The following is a 21,856-nucleotide window of genomic DNA, read 5'->3' as shown; positions in this document are numbered from 1 at the left end:
GAATACTATAGTAAACAACAGAAAACAATACCTAATATATTCAATATTAATAACGGATATGAAGAAGATATGGGCAACAATTAGTAAAAGTACCTATAACGCTATGAATATTGCCTTAAACAGAGAATATGAGCCAATGAAACTGAGATCAAACAGAGATAGCTTAAAAGACTGAGCACTATATACGCCAAGATGAGACCAAACAACCAAAAAGCTAAAAATATTAAAGTAAGTAAAAAGAGAGAAGAAAGAAGATATCAAGATAGTTCTAATCAACAATTGTAGACAATATCATGTTCTAAAATAACGATTCAGATGGCCATAAATATATTGATCATAAAATCTGAACAAATTACATGGCAACAAATAAGTAAAAATAGATTGTAACAATCACTGTCATACATTAAAACCATCTAAGGATAACAAATATCAAGTAGAAATACAAACTAATATATGTACTATTATAAGACGAATAAGGAACACAAAAAAAGATAACCGTATATTACTAAGCTTTATTAATAATGAGAAGGAATAAATGTTTCTGAATACTATAAAAAACAACTTATGTCGACAACAATACAACAAAACAATATATTCAGTATGAACAATAAATATTAAGAGCATTTGGACAAAAGTCATTAATAATACCAGAAATATTGTAAGTTGTGCCTGAAATAACCAATATCAGCTAACCAAAGAAAGCTCAAAGAGACAACAGTTTTTTAGACTGCTCTACTTGTTTTGGCTGAGAACTGAAATGGTAAAAATGTGTTAAGAAGTGAAATAGGAAAGATATAATCACAGCAGTTTTTGGACAAATCAAATAGACTTTAATACGTGAAAATTGAGTATGATCATCATTGCCAATATACATATGCACGTCCATGTATGGGTCAGGAACTAATAAAGAAAACGCTCAACACAACATAATCATTTATTTATGAAGCAGAAGACAAAGTAAACACAACATAATCATTTATTTATGAAGCAAAAGACAGAGTAAACAGATGTTACCAATATTCACTAAAAGTGAAAAGGAAAAGTCTTCTCCTTTTTAAATGAGTGATATGTATAAATAGTGTAACATGAGTTCAAGTCAACGCGGATAACAACGGACAAACAACATATATTAACACCACGCTCAAACAATGAAATTTTCATCAACGTGTGATGAACAAATAAACTTATATCCTTATAGGCACTTTATGGCTACCTACTATGGGCAACTGCATAAAGGCAAGAAAAGTTGATAAGATGTTTGATTCATCACACGAATTATAACATGTATGCCAAAAAAATAACCAGCCTGAGTAAGATATTAACTTGTCCAACGACTACCAGGTGAATAAAGAGAGAGATAGAGAGAGAGAGAGAGATGGGGGAAAGAAGAAAAAAATTAAGAAAAGAAGGATGTTGCCCATATAAAGTAAACAGAAAACAAAACATAAATAAAAGATATAGGTTGAAACAAAACAGAAAGGGGGGAAAAACAAAAGAAAAGGAAAGGAAAAAAGAAAAAAGAGAACAACATGTTATACAGATAAGTAGATCTCAATTTAAATAGTAGTAGTAAAAATATCAGAAGTTGATAATAATACAAAATCATGGAAGGATACCATAGGCAAAGGAAAGCACGTGAAAAAAGTAGGATTTAATAATAAAAAAGGAAACTAATATATACGTATATATGTATGTAAATAATTTTTGAACTGAATACTAATCTAAAAGAGGTAAGAGCATAAGAATAAGCAAAAAAATAAGGGTGAAATGAAACAGTAAGTGATCACGGGTAGAACAACAACAACCATAAATAGTCAAAGACGCAGACGTCAGGAAGCAGGAGAGTAAATGAGGGATAATAGAATGAAATAGTAAATGATGGGAGAAATAACAGAGCGGTTGAAATAAAAGAACAGATGCAGGAGAAATAGACAGGAACATGCATTACAAATTCGTGCACGCAGCAGTATTCATAAATAAAGAGTCAAAAAGCAGCATGAACAGTAAACAACGTCTAATAATGTAACACGTAATATTGTGCACTGACATCAGAAAACTTAACAAATAAAAATTGCCTTATTAAATCATAAAACCAATACAGCCCTAGGGATAATTTAAAAAGCAAAAGGCTCAGAAAAAATCAAACGCAAGAAAGAGGAAAAAAAGAGAGAAAAAGTACAAAGGGTTTTTTTTTTTCTCTAAAATTGTCAGGGATTCTAGATAATGCAAAGCAAAAATTAGTGGAGATTCCAGAATATTCAGAGAGAAAAAATCACCAATTCATTTAATGTGTCCGTAAAAAAATCACTACAAATCATCAGCCCATCAACCGGGGAAAGCAAGTGGCCACTGTAAGCATCCAAGTGGCCATTGTAAGCATCAATGCAATAAATGAAGAAGGGAAAATCAAGAATTACCCATACACGGCATGAAATTAGCAAGAAAAAGTCCACCGACAGAGATAAAATCCCTGCACAAATAAATCCATTAAAGGAGAAGATAACGATCAAGGATTCATTTAATACTTGTGCAGCAGGATCAGTACAAATAATGAACGTGGCAGGACAAATGTGCACTGCATATATGACAGATCATTAGCTTAATAAATAAGGGGAAAAAATGAAAATCAGGCAAAGACAACACGGAACCATCCACATAAGGATCTCTGTCATCAAGATCAGGCGGAGTCAACACGGAAGCACCCACATCTGTTTGAACAAAAGCACAAATCAAGATAAAAAATAGAAAATTAAAAAAAAATTTCTCCATAAACATATGTGCCATCCAATCAGAAAATTGCACCCACTCTTGCCAAATACTGAAAAGTTTAAACAGATAATGCGCGGAAGCAAACAACAGGGAAAACCATAGAAAAAGACATAAAAAATAGCGGGAAAAAGAAGCCTGAAGATGCAATCTCCTAAAAACACAGAAAAATTGAAGTGAAAATGACAAAGCAAACCAACATCGAAGACACATGCACGAAAACATAAATAAATCAAAGCATCATTCACTAAAACGACAGGAAAAAACGAAACTAAAACAAAAAATAAACACAATCGAAAAAGACAAGAGGAAAGCATAAAATCGCACAATTTCCTCCTAAATCAGATGAGAAAAGGGAAGAAAATCAATACACCAAAGGAAAGATACATGACATTCGCCAAAAGACCATAAGCATATCCGAGAAAATAAGGAGATGGGAAAGGGGGTAAGGGGAGCACAAAGAAAATGAAGAGGTCAAAGAGGCAAGAAAACGCAGGCCTTCACCGACAGGGGAGAGACCAACAACACCGAACCAGAAACCCAAAGAAGGAAAGAGGATGAGGAAGGCAAAGAGACTAAGGGCATCAAAGAAGTCAACCGAAGACAACCCAAAAACACCGAGATAAAAATTACTCTCTTAACAAAATGACTAATCCAGAGCAAGCATAAAACATTAGAGATCAATTTTTCAAAACCTAAATACACCATCTAGTCATAAATTGCATCCAATCTTAACAAATATTGAGAAATTTAACTACACAAAGAACAAAATAACCATGCACAAAAATAACAGATGAAAATCAAAGCAAACCCAAAACTAAAAATGTCCGAACAAACCAAAGAAAAGAGGCGGCAAAACCCAACAACATCGTCCAAAATGACATGAGAAAGGGAACGAACATGAACCCATGAGAGAAAAAGCCCACAATATGCGCCGAAGAACAATGAAGGAGGCGGAGGCAAAGAGCAGATGAAGGAGAACATGGACCCATGAGAGAAAAAGCCCACAATACTCGCCGAAGAACAATATAAGAGGCGGAGGCAAAGAGCAGATGAAGGAGGTGGAGAGAAAGGCAGATGAAAGAGGCAAAACAATTTAGGGCTGCGATGAGAAGAAAATCGAGGAAAGATAATGCCCCCAAAGGAGAATGACCGAAATCCCTCAAGATAGGAGTGAAAAAGAAGAACAAAGAAGCAGGGGTGAAACCGTAAAATCAAGTTGAATCCCAAAACAAACTGAATGCTTAGGGCGCAAAAAGACAGAATGACCCCCGCACAGAAGAAAGGAACAACAGGGAAATAAGGGCAAAATCGTCAGAACACTATTGCAAAAACAGTAAACTGAGTCTGGATGAACAGTGCCAGACGGGTTTTTTTTAGTATATAGTAATAATTTGCCTGTCTATTTTGATGATTTTTTGTTGTTGGTATCTGTGGCATTTTTTTCTGCTCGAAACCTAGGTGCCGTTGGTCTCCCGGGTTTGAACCATACCTCAAACCTTTATGTTATGGTATTGTTTCTCATAAAATATTTAAACCGGGACCGGATTAAAGCGGCACTTATTCATTTCTTTATAAAATATGCATATTTCTTCTTTAGAATGTGTATATTTTTTCTTAAAACATATACATTTCTTTTTATAATAAAATATACAATATATACATATTTTAAAATATATATATATACATTTAAAATAAAAAATATATATTTAAAAAAAAAAAAAACACAATCCGATACCGGATTATAGACTTTGCATATATATATATATATATTTTAATTTTCTATTCAAAGCCCGCTAAATAAACCCTCACCCTAGTCTACTTTGTAGTTTAATTTGTCTTGTTTTTGCCTTCTTGAAGCTTGACCATGTCCTTGCGTAAAGGAAAAGAGCAATGCTGCTCATCCAAAACGGGATTTCTCCTAATTACTGACATTAGTGGGGCCCGTTTGGATGGATAGGGTTTTTCTAAAGAAAAAGAGTTGAATTTTCAAACTCTCTACCAAGGAGCTTTATTTTTTATTTTTTATTTTTTATTTTTTGGACAGTATAAGAATATCTCAACACTAAATAGTATTCTAGTAATTCTTTTCCAGGAAGAAAAGAAAAGAAAAATGTCTTGGGATATTATTCTATGTTATATTTGGTGGCACGTCTCTATCCATTATTAGATTCGTCTCTATGTGTTGGGAATTACCTTATGCCTAGCATAGGTAGGCCCTTTAATAAGTTGAGCCCAACTGTGATTTTTGGCGCTTCATCGGATAGCACGTGTCTCGTTAAACCTTATTTTAAAGTGCTTTTATCCGTTATGTTTGTTTCTAGATGCTTTCGTTTTTTGTTTTTTCTTTCCTCGTGAGATAATCGTCCTTTTGATGATTAATCATCATATAATCTTACCACGTCATGCTCTTGATGTAATATTGGAGGGCAGATAGTGTCGAAAAAGTAGAAAAAAAATCTTGAGGCGTTAACTATGTCCTTTAATAAGAGAGAGGAACAATCTAGAAAATGGCATGTTCACTTTACATATTTAAATTTTTAATTTAAATTGAGATGTGATATTTTTTTAAAATTTTTTACTGTAACAGAAAAAATTAGATGTGATATTTTTTGAAAGATTTTTACTGTAAAAACTTAAAACTAAAAATTCAAATCAGTAAAATGAATGAGGCCTAAAAGTACAACTTTTACAGGGCATTTCTCTGAATTTTCCCCGTAAATTTTGTAATATTTATTTTCAAATGATTCTTGAAAATATCCATTTGATATTTGATATTCATTTTCTGGAGGTCTTATTATATGTTTTTAAAATATTTTTTACTTCTTCATTGAAAATGGGTTGTTTTTAGACAATATGTCAGGGAGACACCATATGTAAAACTCGTTTAACACGCTTTAAGAGTTTAATTTGACTCAAAATGTTAACCTATTAAGTCTTGAGTCATTTTATGTATATAAATTATTTTACATTCTCATTCACTTTTTATGTGAAACAACACACACATACACTTTTCTCAACACAATATCACTCCAGAGTAAAAATTGTATATTTTAAGGATTTTTGAGTATCTAAACTTCAAGAGATATATTGATGGGTTTAAACCATTTTGATTTGAATTTAAATAGTATTTTTTTTAAATTTAAATTTAAAAAATTCTATTATAACATCTTCTCATAAAATTTAAATTATAGTTCTGTTAATCTTTTATACCGGCCATAAAAATGATGTTAAGAGAGATGTCTCCAAGAAGGCATCAGTAAATACAACAACAAACAACAACAACAATAATAAGTCTTAATTCTATCTTAATTGGGATTGGCTATATGGATTTCACTTTTTCACGTATCTTTGTTTGAAATTAGACTTTTCTGAATGCTTAAATTTAGAATGTAATTTCTAACTACTTTAGTCTACGTAATTCTTGGTCTACTCCTCCCTCTCATAGTATTAGGTATAAGAATGTCATTTCAAACACAAACTGATGCTTCTAGCGGTCAATAACTAAGAAAAAAAAAAGGCATTGGTAAATGTATGCCTTGTTACTATCCGAAGTTTTAATTAAGGTCACTTTTTATTTTACTGATTTGAATTTTTAATTTTAATTTTATTATAGTTAGAAACTCTCATAAAAAGTTACATCTAATTTTTTTTATTATAATTAAAAACTCTATATAAAATTATATCTGAATTTAAATTGAACACTTAAATTAATTATTTCAAAAACTTTTTAAAAAATAAAATAATATGAATGATCAGCCTTCAAGTTAATAATCAAAGAAGCAATATTACATGGAATTTGTCGTCTTGTTTTCTTTTGGGCTGGGAAAGAGCAATCATCCCCATAGTTTTTATGGAAGTTTTTATGGAAGTTGGTGATGCATTGAAATTTGAAACGGGAGTTTAGGGTGCGATTGGTTGGTTAGTATATTTGTGACATGATTTGAATAATAATTTATAATTTATTATAATATTTATTTTTAAAAAAAATACATATAAAGAGATGTTTTGTTCATGAATTAGAATTATAAGATTATAATTATTTTTAATTTATGTGTATTTTTTATGAGAAATAACACTATAACAAACTATAAATTATAATTAAAAACGAGCAGTGATATTTAACCAGCCTCTTTAAGGAAATGGGAAAAGTCTTTTTGGATTTGGATATGTTCCAAGCCACTGATGAGAGAAATCTTTTTCTACCCTATCTGAACAGTGAACTGTACCAGCATGGTTGTCTTGCACTACAAAATATTTTATTTTATTTTATTATTATTTTATGTTATTATTATAATAATAGTCAATGCCTCCCCTCCCTCCCTATAGATTCTACCTCCTCTACCCGACAGCACAAGGAAAACGACAAATTACCTTTTTAATTTTTACTCTATCTTCTTTAACTGTTATGACCAATGTGGACTCTGTCTATTTACCAAATAACCCTTCTCTTTGCAAGCCATTTACGGGAATATGCCACTATTATCTCTGTTTTTTCTTACTCGAGGAAACAAAAAGTTTTGTTATACATCATTATTCTAGGTAAGAGGAATAATAATTTTTTTTTTGAGAGAATGATGTATTAGATGAAAAGTTGGCCTTTCAGAGGGGGAAAAAAAAAAACTCACAAGTATTGAAATGAAACTGATATTTCATGTAGTAATTACCAAAAATTTAATAGAACTAAAAAGTAACTACACATCATTTAAGTTTTGTTTCCAAACACGGCGTTCAAATGTAACGTTCTAAACTTTTTTTTCATTTATTATTATTTTTTATGATGAAAAAGCCTTTTCATTCCATAAAAAAAAAAAAAAAAAGCATTGTCATTTCTTGTGTCAATTTCTCTTTGTAATGCCGTCAGGTCGGAGGGCATTTCCGAAATTAAAGCAACAATCGGGGGCAAATGCACCACAACTCCACTCACCTTCACAACTCTCCGGAGCAGAGCGTGTCAAACACCGACCAATCAGCAAGAGCCACCGGAAACTAATGAGACGTTTAAGAGTTGTTCTTTTAGAGTGTAATTTGAGCGTAATTTTTGAGTTAAATTTGAGTTATAACTTGAATTGAGGCCCCGTTCATTTCGCTAATTCGAGTTTAGAATTCGAGTTTTGCTACAGTAAAAAGCTCTCACAAATAATCATATCTAACTTTTTTGCTACAGTAAAAAACTCTCACATAAAATCACATCTAAACTCGAATTAAAAACTCGAATCAGCGAACTAAACGGGAAGTTGTAACTTGAATAATGTTAAGTAAAGTTGAATAAAGTTAAAACTTAAAAGAACTTAAACTTGAATAAAATTAAAACTTGAGTTGTCTTTTTTTAATTTTTTTTAAAAAAAAAACATGCCTTTAAATTTAAAATTATTATTTATTATTTTAATTTTTAAAATTTTAATTTTTTTTTTTAAAAATACTATAAAAAGTTAAAAATTACAATTTAAAATTAAGAATGAGCTCTTAAAATAAACATTCGAATTAAAAGATCGCAGGTGCGGGAGCGAAGCGTTTGGAATCCGCGCGTGGGGAAAGAAGTATTAAACAGTGAACGGCGGCTGATGGATGCAGAGAGAGAATGCAGCCAAAGTAAGGCCGTGTTTCGACGCGACTCCGTGGGGCCACCCAAAAAAATAGAAAATAAAATAAAAAAGAAAGAAAAAACAAACAACAAGAGAGAGAGAGAGTGAGAGAGATGGTGGGTGGGTAGATGGAGGGTGTTTTTATTGGGGAATTTATGGCTTTTGTGTATTAGTTACAGCAAACCCAAGAAACAAGAGCAAGAGAGAGAAAGAGAAAACAAAAAGTAGAGAGAGAGAGAGTTATAGGGAAGAAGGAGACATGTCCAAGTTCATCCCAACAGCTCTGTAGCTTGCTTCTTCACAGCGTATCAGATTCCAAAGGTCTCTCTCCTCTTTCTCTTTCTCTCTCTATATTTTTGGGTGATTCTTTCTTAAGCCGTACGTCTGCACTCTCCACCTTTCCCATTGCTTTGGTTTCTGTCTTTCCTTTTCATTTCATTAAAAAAAAAAAAAAATCATCTTTCGCTTTTATAGTAGCCTATTTGGTGTGTGGTTCGTTTATTGGTTGTGGAATCTAAGTGGGTTTCGTCGTATTTGCTGTTTTACCGAGTACAGTCTGAGATCATAGCAATGTTGTTGTAGAAGTTTAGTTTTGTTGAAGAAGGGAAAGTGGTCCTGGAAAAGTAAAGTAAAAAATCTCGCTGATTGATGATGATGCCTTTGGTTTCTGGCTTTTTCTCTGTTTTGGATTGGATTTTGGGTCATGGGGTTGTCATGTTTCTTACCGTTTCATTGGTTTTTGTCGGTGGGTATTACTGCATTTCATGATTGCTTATTTTGTTCTGTTTGTAGTAAAAAGACTTATCTCTGTTTTTTTTTTTGGAACTCCTTTTTTATGGATTACGCCTTCGTTTCTGATGAGCTGGGATTCAGTATCAGTGGGACATGGAAAGCTTGGGTTACTTGTTTTGATTTGTTTGTTTGTTTGTTTGTGTTTGTTTTTTTTTTTTTTTTTTTTTTTCTTTTTGGGTTCAAATTTGTTTTTTCAACCGAGTGGATAAAGTAATGGAGTGTTGTAACTTGTAGGACGAAAAAAAAAAAAAAAAAAAAAAAAAAAAACTCTCTTTGACTCAACCATGATAGTGTCTGCCACTTCAAATCAGGTTGCTAAACCTAGGAATTTATGTTGGTACATGTTTTTGGAGATAGAAGAATAATCATTTTGTTTGCATAGTCATTTCATGCTTTTTAAGTTGTACTACTACTTCTCTTGTGTGCCTTTAGTGGCTAGGTGAGGTTATAGATGTTCTTGTTTGATGATATTGGTGTAGCTTGTGTGCAGAATTTTGAAACATTCTTTTGATCCTGTTATATACAATATAACTATGTCTTCTGTTGTAATGGACACAGAAATAGCTATCTTATAATGTCTTAAATTTCTATTTTTTCTATTTCTATTCTTGAAAAGGACCAAAAAGTCTTTTGGTTACTTATCTTGTTGATTTTGTGTTATATTTCAGGATACGTTGTATAAACTAGATGGCTAATGCTGACAAACAAGACTTTTATTTTAAGTTAACCAAGTTAATGCCCTTTTCTTTATTGTTAACTTCTGTTGTCTGGACATTCAAATTTACAGAAAATTCCTGCGTCTGGATGTAAGCACCAACGTGGAAGATCGACCAGCACTTCATCTCATTACAAAGAATTTAGGGTTTCAACTTTGAAGTTCTTGGTCAGGATTCATCCCCAAGTCAATCAATTAGTCAATCTCAAGAAAATCTATATTGTTTGGGAGGGATCAAATCTAGAGATCAATGATATCATCAGATTCTGGTATCGTTCTTTCTTATGTTAATGTAATATTCTGATACTTTCAGCACTTGAAATATTCTTGAATACATGTTTATTGTGCATGGACAATTTTTATCCTTTTTGTACTTCCTTCACCCCTCCTATTATCCCACCTTTTTTTTTAGAAGCTTTTAGTATTGATTGTATTAGTAAATTTCATCAAAGGGGTATTTATTTCAGTCAGTTGAAACTCGCACTTTGTTTAATTTCATATAATATGGTAATATTTGCTTTGATTTCAAGTGGACCACTAAGGGGGCTATCTCAAAACAAATTCTTGTCTTGTGCTATTGCGGTACTCTGTTGGTAGGTTTCTTGACACCTACTAAGTTATTTCCCATTGGCTCCAAAAAAAAAAAAAAAGTTATTTCCCATTCACCAGGTGAAGATGCAATCTCCTCTGAGGGTGCTGAAGATCAAATGAAGCCAGTATTCTTGTTAAGCAATCCAGATTTTTCTCACAATCTTTCACAAGTTGGTTGCAGCCATTCAATGGTAGGGTGAGCTGTTGTCCTTCAAACTTTGGTTGTGACCAGCCGATTGTTAACTCGTGTTTTCTCGCTTTCAGGCTGGTGTTCCGTACCCCTATGTTGATCCTTACTTTGGCGGGCTATTGACTTCATATGGACCACAAGCTCTTGTAAGTTGTGTTATATGAAGCATTTGATAAGAACAGAATGTAGAATTTAACTAGAAAGAATTGAAAGAATGAATATGATCTTTATTGACTAACAGAAATTAAATACAAGAACAGTTCTTCGAGATACTGCCCAATCTCCCCTGCTCAGCATTAGCCAAGACTTCCTCAACAAGACTCCAGTAATTTCCTCCCCTCTCTCAGTTCCCGAACCCCCCTTTAATATCCTCTGCCTTCTCTAAATAATTCCCTCCCCAACTAAAGTCCACAGTAACTAACTAATAACATCCTTTCTAACAAACTACTAACTTCTCTGACCAACTAACAAGTTCCTATCAGCATTTTACTATTTCATTGATCTTTAGATGCAATTAAAATGTTTATGAGAACACTTTAGGTGCATTTATGATCTAGTTTTTTGTAACATTATTGTTCCGACTTCTGAATGGATATTACCTTGGAAGTTTTGTTTTTTTTTTTTTTCTTTTTTTCTGAATGGATATTACCTTGGAAGTTTTGTTTTTTTTTTTCTTTTTTTTTTTCTTTCTTGTGTCGAGGCTGATTTGAGTTTCATTCTATTAGGAGAAGATCGATCTTTAACTTTAACCACGGTAGTTGTTGCATATTTGTTGTGAACTTTTGATTTTTGTTAAATTTATGTATGTTAATTCTGATTTATCCAAATTCGGCCTTAGATGGTGGGAATAGCTCCTGCACGAGTTCCATTGCCTTTGGATCTTGCGGATGATGGACCCATCTATGTCAATGCAAAACAATACCATGGAATCCTCAGAAGGCGACAGTCACGGGCAAAGCAAGAGGCTCAAAACAAACTCATAAAACATCGCAAGGTATATGTTTTATGTATATCAACATTTTGGCGTTTATTTTTCTGTGTAGTTAGAATTCTTTCCTCCTGCATGGAACTGGAAGGATATGTTTATTTTGTAGTACTCCGTTTTCCGTAGAATGAAATGTTCTCTCGCTTAATTCATCCTTTTAGGGCATTGAATGAAAAGAAAATATTGGTGTTTTTCTTCTGTTGCCTTCATGTGTTTACTTTCTAAATTAGAAGTTCAATTTTTATACTGTGTTGCAAAGTACACACTTGAATCGAATGCTGGCTTCCTTTTCTTTTTTCTTTTCTATTTCCTTGTCCATTTTTTTTTTTCTGATTACAAATCAGTACTAATTGGTAAACACATCCTTGGATGAATTATTCATTCCCAGACGTCGAGATTAGTTAAACAGTCGTGCATGTGGTTTAGGTATAACTTCCTCCGGGTCACTTATCTTGTGAACAATCATGAGTTTGTGTTCCCAAAAGCTTGTAGGGTTCTTCAGGAGCTTCAATTTCAAACTCAAGCCCTCTATATGGGGTTTTGGGGGATTTTTAAGATTTTTTAAAGGAATTGTGTAGTTTACTGATTTTTCAACTGATGTAGCAAGTGACTTGTGACTTTTGGTTAAAGAGTTGGAATATCTAACATTATTATTCTAAAATAAACGAAAGATTCACCTCATCAAAACCCTATTTTGCAGCCATATCTTCACGAGTCCCGGCATCTTCACGCCTTGAATAGGGTAAGGGGATCTGGTGGACGCTTTCTCAGCAAAAAGCAGCTCCAAAACCAACTGCCGGATCCAAGTCCCACTGCTGCCACCACAATCACCGCCAACCCCAACCCCTTTTGCGCCCCGGACTCTGTGAAGATGCATCAGGTCAAGAAAGACGCGTTTGGACATGAAAGTCATCTCTCAAGTTTTAGCGGGTATGTCACTACCGTTCCAACCCGTTCTGACACCACAACCATTCCAGACAGCAGCAGTCGCCGTTTCCCAGGCACAGCTCCCCACATGGGCGGAGCCATGCAGTGCAATGGGATGCTGTTGCACGGCGGAACCCAGCACTGCGCTTCGGTTGTCCGGTGACAAACATGGACCATGTGTTGTCCATGGTCAGGCAAATCATCCTTGGCTTTTTATTACTCTACGTTCTATCATGTTGCTCCTAGACGTTTCTAAGTTGAAATCTTGTTTGTGAAATATGCGTTTAGAGACGCCCCCAAAGCCTTTTGTTTTTGTAGATCTGTATGAAACGAAGCAGTCCCGCTTTAAATTACTGATTGGTGTTAATGTATTTTGTGGATCAACTAGTAATGAGTGTGGTACGGATGTTAAGTTTGTTAAAATGGTGTTAAAAATTTTATATGTTTATTTCTTAGTTATATGGTATCATTGCTATGCCTTTTGGTTTCATATGGCAAAACGACGAATTAAAAGGGTTTGTTGTGTTTGATAGTGATTGGAAGACTTATTCAGAGAGAAATAATCGAAAAGACTTGTTGGTAAGGGGTCGTTTTCTAAACAATTATGGTACAAGTTTCATGACTTTATAGGAATTTTCGGATTTGCAGATTAGTTGGTGAATATAGCATTTTACGAATAATTAATTGGCAGTATATATTTATAAGAAGTTTCATGTTGAAGTTGCTCCCACCAAACCAAACCAATGATGTGCGACACCATTTGCCAGCACAACATTATTAAAATTCTTTTTTGGGTAAATTATATGAATGGTCCTCAAACTCTTTAAAAGGTGACAGTTTAGTTCTTAAATTTTTTTTTTTAAGAAAATAAATCTCAAATTATTTAAAAAGGTGCAATGCAGTCTTTTTCTTTAGATGTCGTTCAAAAAGTAATGGCGCAGTGCACGTGAGTTATCACGTGGCTCATGTTTTGGCTGGAAAGAAGAAAATGTCTGTAATTACTGTTATCTTATTCAAATATTTTTTCCTCCTCCCCTGTTGTGGCGTCCTCAGACGGCGACTGCCATTGTAGCTTTGGAACGTTTGCACCGACCACCAGCTCCACATTCAATTTTGACTTTCCGATGAGGTCAGACAACTTGCGACAACCACCGATCAACGTTGGAGCTATATTTTTCAGATTTGGAATGTGGAAGAGGCGAGGCATTGGGAGATCCTCACGATCTCGAGCATCACGACGGCGATGTCTCTCCAACGACAAAGATGATACAGATGGGGGGGGAGAGAGCAGCATCATCAACAATGAAAGCTAAGTCAAGTCTCATCTGGTTTCTGCTCTGCTTAGTGTTGCTATCTCTAAGCTTTGAGTTGACATATTGCAACGTTGGCTACGATAGGAAGAAGAGAGAGAGAGAGAGAGAGAGAGCAACATCATCAACAATGAAAGCTAAGTCAAGTCTCATCTGGCTTCTGCTCTTCTTAGTGTTGCTATCTCTAAGCTTTGAGCTGACATATTGCAACGTTGGCTACGATAGGAAAGCTCTTGTCATTAACGGGCAAAGAAAACTTCTTCCAACATGTGATTTTACACATATACCCCAAAAATATGGGTTGCGTGATGTCTCACGTGCACTGTGCCGTTACTTTTTAGACTGCATTTGACGGAAAAGACTAGATTGCACCATTTTAAATAGTTTAGAGTTCGTTTTGTCAAAAACAAATAGGGACTAAACTGTCACTTTTTAAAGAGTTTGTAGACCACTCGTACAATTTACCTTTTTTTTTTTTTTCTCCTTTGGGCACCTTCTGCTATCTCCATGTTAAGGTGTAATATTCTTCTTATAAATTTTCTTATTCGTTTGTTTGTTTTGTTTTGCAATTTTATTGCTCTCGCCTTTTGCCTTTGGGTTGTGAAAAATTAGGACGTTTAATTTATAATCTCTCTTTTGGCCGAGTAAAAGTGGTAATTATTCAATACGCATAGTATGGTGGGGTTGTAAATAAGGCACAACTTGCACTCGTAATTCATAATATTGAAAACAACTCACACATGCTACAGCAAATGCATGAAAGATTTGTGAATAAAAGATGCATAACATCATTGAATGAATTTGACTTCATTCACAATAATAGTCTTCCTTTCAAGTTTGCGAAAGAGATAAACGATGGGTACTTCAAAGAAAAGCCGTCCAATAATTTTCAAAAATAAAAAAATAAAAAAATAAACCGTGTTGATTCCTATGCTCCTTGTGCAGTGTTTGTGTTAAATTTTGTGCAAAACTATGCTATACTTGCGTTAATTCTTGAGCAAAATGTCCAGATCTAGTACCTTGATGAATTATACTTTGGGCCACCCGGTCATGATGGTTATTGACCTCGACGGTACAATTTAAAACAAAATGGTGCCCATAAAGTGGTGTGTAACGGTACTACCATGTAATCCTCTCAAAGTAGCTAACCATATAAGATATGCTCTCTAAACGATTTGTAATCACCAAAAATCCGTTTAATTTGTTGATTCGAGTTTTTAATTTGAATTGAGATGTGACTTTATGTGAGAATTTTTTATTGTAGTAAAAAAATTAAATGTGACTGTTTTAAAAATTTTTTACTATAACAAAATTTAAATTAGTGAAATGAACGGACACAAATAAAATAGTCTTACCGTGATGGACTAATATGACGAGTCTATAGTTAAAGATTGAGTGTTGGTGGTCTTCTATAACACTATATTTGGTTGAAGGGTGAGATGGAAGGAGGGAGAGGGGTGGACGGAGGGTGATGGATAGGACCAATTTACTATTTAGTTGAAGAGATAAGAGGAGGAAGAGGAGAGTTAGAGACTAGAGAGAGAGAGATCCTCTCTCTAGCCCACCATTTTAAATCATTTTATTAATAGAAGGATTTAATCAATTCATCACAATAATTCTCTTTATTTTTGTTACTTTTCATCTCTCGGAGTCTAAAAATTATAAATATGAAGATTGATATTCTAATGCTTTAAATCACACTCAATAAATCTTTATTATTAACACATTCAATATGGTGGAGTGACGTATTTCTTATTAAGGAGTAAGTCTAAACTTTAAAGTTTTTAGCGAATATTCTTGCTACCTCACAAAAATCTCTTATAGTAATATCCAAAAAAGATAATGTTAACATCGGACGTCCTTTTCTTAAATTTTTGTTTATATAAAAGAAAAAAGTTAGGGTCGCGATTAGTTGTCATACGAGGTCCTACTGTAGAATTCTATCACACCAAAATCCCTCTGTAAATAATAATAAAAAAAAAGATTTTAATTTTAAGCTAAAGAAAATTAAAAGGTTAGGGACCTATCTATAACACAAGATAAAGGTTAGGGACCAGTAGAGAAAAAAAAAATCCTAAAAATTTTGATGAGATCAAAGGAGCTGTCAATATTCTCTCATTCGTTGGAAAATCGGAGAGAAAATCGATTCAATTTTCAGACAGTAGTCGTACCACCCGCCAACCAGGAGCACAAAAACACTCCTTTGAGAGAGTAAGAAAGGATCAATGAAAGAATAATTAACACAGAAAAAAAAGTCTTTGCCACTTTGTTTTTCCTTCTTTCCAATTCCACCTGGTGAGGAGAGAGAAAGAGAGAGAGAGAGAGCTTGAGAATCAGAAAGAAAATGGTGTCGTACGTGAGCGCAGTGCTGTACGGAGTGGGAGGTCTGGTGGTGGCCGGCATGGCGCTGCTGGTGGCGCTCCAGGAGCGGCTCGTCTACGTCCCCGTCCTCCCCGGCCTCACCAAGTCCTACCCAATCACGCCGGCGCGCCTCCGTCTCGCCTACGAGGACGTCTGGCTCCGATCCTCCGACGGCGTCCGCCTCCACGCCTGGTTCATCAAGCTCTTCCCCGATTGTCGAGGTCCGATCCTTTTAGATTCTTCCTTCTTCTTCTTCTCTTCCTTTGGAGCTCGTGAATTCGTTTCTGGTTTTTCGTTTCGTGTGGAGAATTTAGGGTTTCGATATTTTCGAGCCTTCTTTTCGTTTGAATTTGCTTTATTTTCTGTGTGCTTGAAATTGACGTCGTAGGATCTGATTCTGGAAAAAAAGCTAGATTCCATTGGAAATGGAAAATGAGGTTAGGTTTCTGTTAAAAATTATAAGTTGAATTTTCAGCCTTTCCTAGTATTTGCGAGCTTAATCACTATATTAGCTCTTGCTTAATCTTGGCAATTTTTTTGCAATTTAAATTTATTTACTTAGATTAAGCCGGTGATGTTCAGAAACAAGCTTGTTTCGTTCCAATTTAGGTGTAATTATCCCCTAGATAATGAGTGCAAAGAAAATTGAAGCAAAAGTTGGAGAAATTGAAATTACATTGCTCATCTGTTCTTTATAAACTGTAATTTTACGTATTTTGTGCTTTTTTAGGCCTAAAAGTTGTATTTATGCTTTTGCAGGTCCAACTCTTTTGTTCTTCCAAGAAAATGCTGGAAGTATCCTACTTTCATTATCATTATTGTAGATTTTCTTTCTTCTTTTCTGGTTGTGTACAATAAATTAGATGCATATGGCACAAGTAAAATAAATTGAGGTTAATGTTCTTTCAGTGGCCTTGACTGATTGACCCTCAGATATTGCACACCGCCTTGAAATGGTCCGTATAATGGTGCAGAGATTGCAATGCAACGTGTTTATGCTTTCTTACCGTGGGTATAACTATTTATCTTCTCTCTTAATTATTTGCTTTGTAACTCAATTTGGATGATGCTTGTCAGCTGCTATGCTTGTTGCATATTATATTTACAGAATTACAGGTTTATCTACTTTCATTTGTTTATGCAAACAGTTACGGAGCAAGTGATGGATATCCTTCTCAACATGGAATTACAAAGGACGCTCAGGTGTGCTTGTTGGTTAACAATATAAATTTTCATCTGCTGCTTTTATTGTAGGAGTTTTCTTTTTTCTTTTTTACTATGTATTTCCTTCTGTTTTTTAGGCTGCATTGGATCATCTTTCTCAAAGAACTGACATTGATACGTCTAGAATAGTTGTGTTTGGAAGGTCACTTGGGGGTGCAGTTGGAGCTGTGGTTACTAAAAACAATCCTGATAAGGTATGTTTCCGGTAAATTACAAATTATGTGATTCCTCATTGTAGGAAGTAGGGGATTAGGAATTTAGAATTAGCAATTTAGCACTTATTATTTGGTAAGTAAATGAGCGATAATGCTGGAGTTAAAATTTGCAAACCAGTATTCTTTAACTACAGTTAAAGAATACTCTCTCTCTCTCTCTCTATGCTTGAGTTAAAATCTCTCTCTCTCTCTCTCTATGCTTGAGTTAAAATCTCTCTCTCTCTCTCTCTATGCTTGAGTTAAAATTTGAAAACTCTCTCTCTCTCTCTCTCTCTATGCTTCTCTCTCTCTCTCTCTCTCTCTCTCTCTCTCTCTATGCTTGAGTTAAAATCTCTCTCTCTCTCTATGCTTGAGTTAAAATTTGCAAACTCTCTCTCTCTCTCTATGCTTGAGTTAAAATTTGCAAACCAGTATTCTTTAACTACAGTTAAAGAATACTCTCTCTCTCTCTCTCTATGCTTGAGTTAAAATCTCTCTCTCTCTCTATGCTTGAGTTAAAATTTGCAAACTCTCTCTCTCTCTCTATGCTTGAGTTAAAATTTGCAAACCAGTATTCTTTAACTACAGTTAAAGAATACTCTCTCTCTCTATGCTTGAGTTAAAATTTGCAAACTCTCTCTCTCTATGCTTGAGTTAAATTTTGCACACCAGTATTCTTTACCTACAGATAAAGAATACTCTCTCTCTCTCTCTCTGTTTGAGATAAAATTTGCTCTCTCTCTCTCTCTCTCTATGCTTGAGTTAAAATTTGCAAACCAGTATTCTTTAACTACAGTTAAAGAATTCTCTCTCCCTCCCTCCCTCCCTCCTTGGAAAAGACCTGAGCAGAGTCAATTAAGACACATCGAACTGGTAGCTATTAGCAACCGAGTTTATATCTTTGCTCTTCATGTTTGAGGTGGGAGATACAGACAGTATTAAGAATGAAACAAATAGTGAGATAATAGTCAATTTTAGAGTAAAACTTGTCTTGTTCAATTTCACTTTCAGTTCTCTGCTAAGGCAGCTTTCTATGTTTAAGCTAATTGTAGATTGGATTCGTGAAATTATTGTCATGTTGTAAGAACAAAGATGCTGATTTTCTTCTTTGTATTGCTTTCGTATCAATTTTATACTAGTATGAGCATAGGCCAAAGTTCTGACTATTACAGCGTTGATGGTATTTCAAATGTCTACTTTTTTGGTGCGCTATTTCTTCTGTTCGGAAGAGAAAAAGAGGAATCTCTTTTGCCATTAACGTTGTGTTTTGGCTTTTCATGACCACTGATTTAACTTCTGTCAAGTCTTTCTCAATGCTTCTGCAACATATTTCTGCTTCTTTGACCACTTCATTCATTCAATTCAAGTATTATGTAGATTTTGTAATAAAATTTCTGTTCAAGATCTTCATTTGATTTTCCAATAGTTCCCTAGTACTTTAGCACTTGGGTTTCTTTGTGATTGGCGGACACATCAATCTTTGGTATGCCTTTTCATTTCAGGTTGCTGCGCTTATAATAGAGAACACTTTCACATCTATTTTAGACATGGCGGGAGTTCTATTGCCTTTCCTTAAGTGGTTTATCGGAGGCAGTGGTTCAAAAGGTCCTAGAATTCTTAATTTTCTTGTACGATCTCCATGGAGTACCATTGATGTCATCGGTGAGGTGAGTTTATCTTTTGTTTAATTAATGCCTATATTATGGACATTTATGGCAACTGTATGCATCATCTTGTTCATGTGAATGAATTCATCGGACTAATGTGACCTTAGGCATGCACCATACTTTATTCTATGATGACACCGATGAATATAAACATGTTTTGGACTACTCACTATGCATATTCATTTTATAAGAACCTTTACAACTCATAAATCTGAACCTACGATGTGAGCGGTTTCAAAATTTGCGTTTCTAATTAGGTATGTGACATCTCAAATTCCCAACAAACATTGTGTTTCTATTCTCTCTTCCCCTTCCACTATTTCCTTGCGATAGCATTTTTACTCTGCCAACATCACAAGTTAGTTGATATCTCATTTTTACTGACCATCTTTTGCAGATTAAGCAGCCAATTTTTTTTATCTCTGGCTTGCAAGATGAGATGATTCCCCCGATCCAGATGCAAATGCTCTATGCCAAAGCAGCTGCTCATAACAGGCAATGTGAGTTTGTCGAATTTCCTACTGGCATGCATATGGATACTTGGTTGGCTGGTGGTGATGACTATTGGAGAACAATTCAGCGGTTCCTTCAACATGTTTCAGAGAAAAAAGAAGACGAATCATCTAAAAGTGGCACTGGTAATATTTCAGTCCTCAATAGCTCTTTTCTGCACTGATATATACGATTTTTCCTCCTTTTGATTCTTTTCCTGCTTTCAGATATTGGGGCAAGGTGAAATCCAAGGGATTTCTTCATTAGAAGTTTTATTCAATGGCTCATCCAGGACTCGAAAACTTTTTTCTACTTTGTATTGAAGCTGCAGCAATTGAAAGCTCTCTGTGAGGAGTTGCTCTCTTCCAAGACCTTTCTGCAGCTATTCCCATTCAGATTTTTCTGTTTGGTGAAATTTTTGTTGGATTTACGACATCAGACGCTGGGAAAATATGTGAAATGCTTTTGGTGTATACTGTATGACTTCTGACACACAGGCTCAATCTTTAATCTGTTTTTACTGACTCATTGTATGAAATAAGAAAGTTCACTAAAAATTGAAATATACAAAATCTCCGATGGTACGCTAGTGGCTTTTCTATCTTTGTTCTAATACATTTTCAGAATCAAAAGTATTGTTAGTTTTGACATATTACATATATTTTTTTCTTATACATTCTGAGAGTCGAGTATTGTTAGTTTGACTTTCTTTTCCCACTTATTCAAAGTTTTCTGTTTGATAATCCAACTCTGAGTTAGTACGCTTGAATCCTTAGTTAAAGATGTGGCAACTGATTTGGAGGCGACATGATTTTAACCGAATCTAATAATGAGAAATATGCATATAATAATAGGGTGCGGTATCCCACTCTATCCTATTATCACTGTGCATGCGGTTGAAAAGCGGCCATGGTTTGGATTTGCCCTGACCATTCAAACATCAAATCAACTTTTCTGTGCTTATTAAGGACTTTCTCCCTAGGCCTCTAGGTTTAGTTTCTAATAGTTAACGTCATCATTTCACTTAATCGAGTTTAAAATTTAAATTTTATTATAATAAATTTTTTTTAAAAATAGTAACATTTTATTTATTTATTATAGTAAAAAGTTTTCACATAAGTTCATATTTTAATTCGAATTAATAAACTAAACGAACTCTAAATGTGGTTAAAATTTATGCTATTTTATTTTTTTGTCCTATCCGAGAAATTCTCCGTTAATTATTGATTAATTAAGTTAATCAACATATTCAGGGACTAAACATCATCTCCTTTAGAGAGTTTGTGTTTTTGAGAAGTTTTCCCATCCATTGGATTTCAAGCGCTTAGAAGAGCCTTTGTTGGATTCCATATATACTGATCTAGATCTCAAGTACGGACGGAACAAGAACTTGCAAGTGGCACTTTGACATTTGACTTCAGAATGGACACCCCGTTTAACTTAAAGGACAAGGCTTCAGAAAAAAAAAAAAAAAAAAAATATATATATATATATAAGTAAGGTCTCTGCTCAGCCACTTTCCAAGTGTCTTATCAGAACGACACTTGTACATTTTTATATAAAGTGTGTATATTTACAAGTAAATTGTGTATATTTACATGGCACTTGTATAATTATACAATCGTGTATATTTGCATGTAAATCGTGTATATTTACATATAAATCATGTATGTTAAGTTATAGGAAACGACAATGTATATTAATCCTCAAAACATATTTTTTTATAGCAATTAGTGACCACATAGCATGAAAATCTGTATATTGATTGATTTGTTGTATTTCATGTTAAATATACACGATTTTACATGTAAATATACATGATTTACGTATAAATATACACAATTTATATATGATTATACAAGTGCCTGACTGATCAGGTACTTTCTAAGTGCCTGACCAAAGACAATTTATATATATATATATTCTATATAGAAATGCGAAAGTGCATGACTGTTGGGGCACTATCGACCAAACGGCGCCGTTTTGGTCAATAGTGCTCTCCTCCCTTCTTTTTTTCAGTCCCTCTTTTTATTCTTTTCGGTTTGATTTTTTTTACC

General features: G+C 34.2%; 2 protein-coding genes across 5 annotated transcripts; both read left to right on the top strand.

Annotated features, from left to right (window-relative positions):
- Positions 1-8,474: 8,474 nt before the first annotated feature.
- LOC21409967 (nuclear transcription factor Y subunit A-7) lies at positions 8,475-13,010 on the top strand. Of its 4 annotated transcripts, XM_024161428.1 has the most exons (7): positions 8,477-8,672; positions 9,931-10,127; positions 10,389-10,451; positions 10,528-10,640; positions 10,714-10,785; positions 11,478-11,633; positions 12,325-13,010. In XM_024161428.1, exons 4-7 carry the CDS (start codon positions 10,566-10,568, stop codon positions 12,712-12,714), a joined length of 693 nt encoding a protein of 230 aa, XP_024017196.1. In that variant the 5' UTR covers positions 8,477-8,672; positions 9,931-10,127; positions 10,389-10,451; positions 10,528-10,565; the 3' UTR covers positions 12,715-13,010. The 4 variants fall into 4 exon arrangements, with proteins under 4 accessions (XP_024017195.1, XP_024017193.1, XP_024017196.1 ...); XM_024161427.1 differs by lacking the exon at positions 10,389-10,451 and having other exon boundaries at positions 8,475-8,672; XM_024161425.1 differs by lacking the exon at positions 10,389-10,451 and having other exon boundaries at positions 8,476-8,672; positions 10,510-10,640.
- Positions 13,011-15,968: 2,958 nt separating this feature from the next.
- On the top strand, positions 15,969-20,421 carry LOC21409965 (protein bem46). The gene is made up of 8 exons (XM_024161422.1): positions 15,969-16,443; positions 16,982-17,017; positions 17,156-17,234; positions 17,371-17,425; positions 17,524-17,640; positions 19,143-19,307; positions 19,705-19,945; positions 20,027-20,421. The coding sequence occupies exons 1-8, from the start codon at positions 16,206-16,208 to the stop codon at positions 20,041-20,043; spliced, it is 948 nt and encodes a 315-aa protein (XP_024017190.1). The 5' UTR covers positions 15,969-16,205; the 3' UTR covers positions 20,044-20,421.
- The last annotated feature ends 1,435 nt before the right edge of the window (positions 20,422-21,856 follow it).

The sequence above is a fragment of the Morus notabilis genome, unplaced genomic scaffold, assembly GCF_000414095.1.
Source record: "Morus notabilis unplaced genomic scaffold, ASM41409v2 Scaffold329, whole genome shotgun sequence".
In the NCBI taxonomy this organism is placed as follows: Eukaryota; Viridiplantae; Streptophyta; class Magnoliopsida; order Rosales; family Moraceae; genus Morus; species Morus notabilis.
Note: the sequence above shows the minus strand (reverse complement) of the source record. Positions and strands in the feature narration are given on the sequence as shown.

Bases quoted from the DNA above. Each gene is read 5' to 3' on its own strand.
- LOC21409967 (XM_024161425.1), top strand. The intron at 10,641-10,713 runs GTAGGGTGAGCT...TCTCGCTTTCAG, and splicing joins TTGGTTGCAGCCATTCAATG to GCTGGTGTTCCGTACCCCTA. The intron at 10,786-11,477 runs GTAAGTTGTGTT...ATTCGGCCTTAG, and splicing joins CATATGGACCACAAGCTCTT to ATGGTGGGAATAGCTCCTGC.
- LOC21409965 (XM_024161422.1), top strand. From the start codon at position 16,206: ATGGTGTCGTACGTGAGCGCAGTGCTGTACGGAGTGGGAGGTCTGGTG. The intron at 17,018-17,155 runs GTATCCTACTTT...ATTGACCCTCAG, and splicing joins CTTCCAAGAAAATGCTGGAA to ATATTGCACACCGCCTTGAA. The intron at 19,308-19,704 runs GTGAGTTTATCT...CATCTTTTGCAG, and splicing joins CCATTGATGTCATCGGTGAG to ATTAAGCAGCCAATTTTTTT.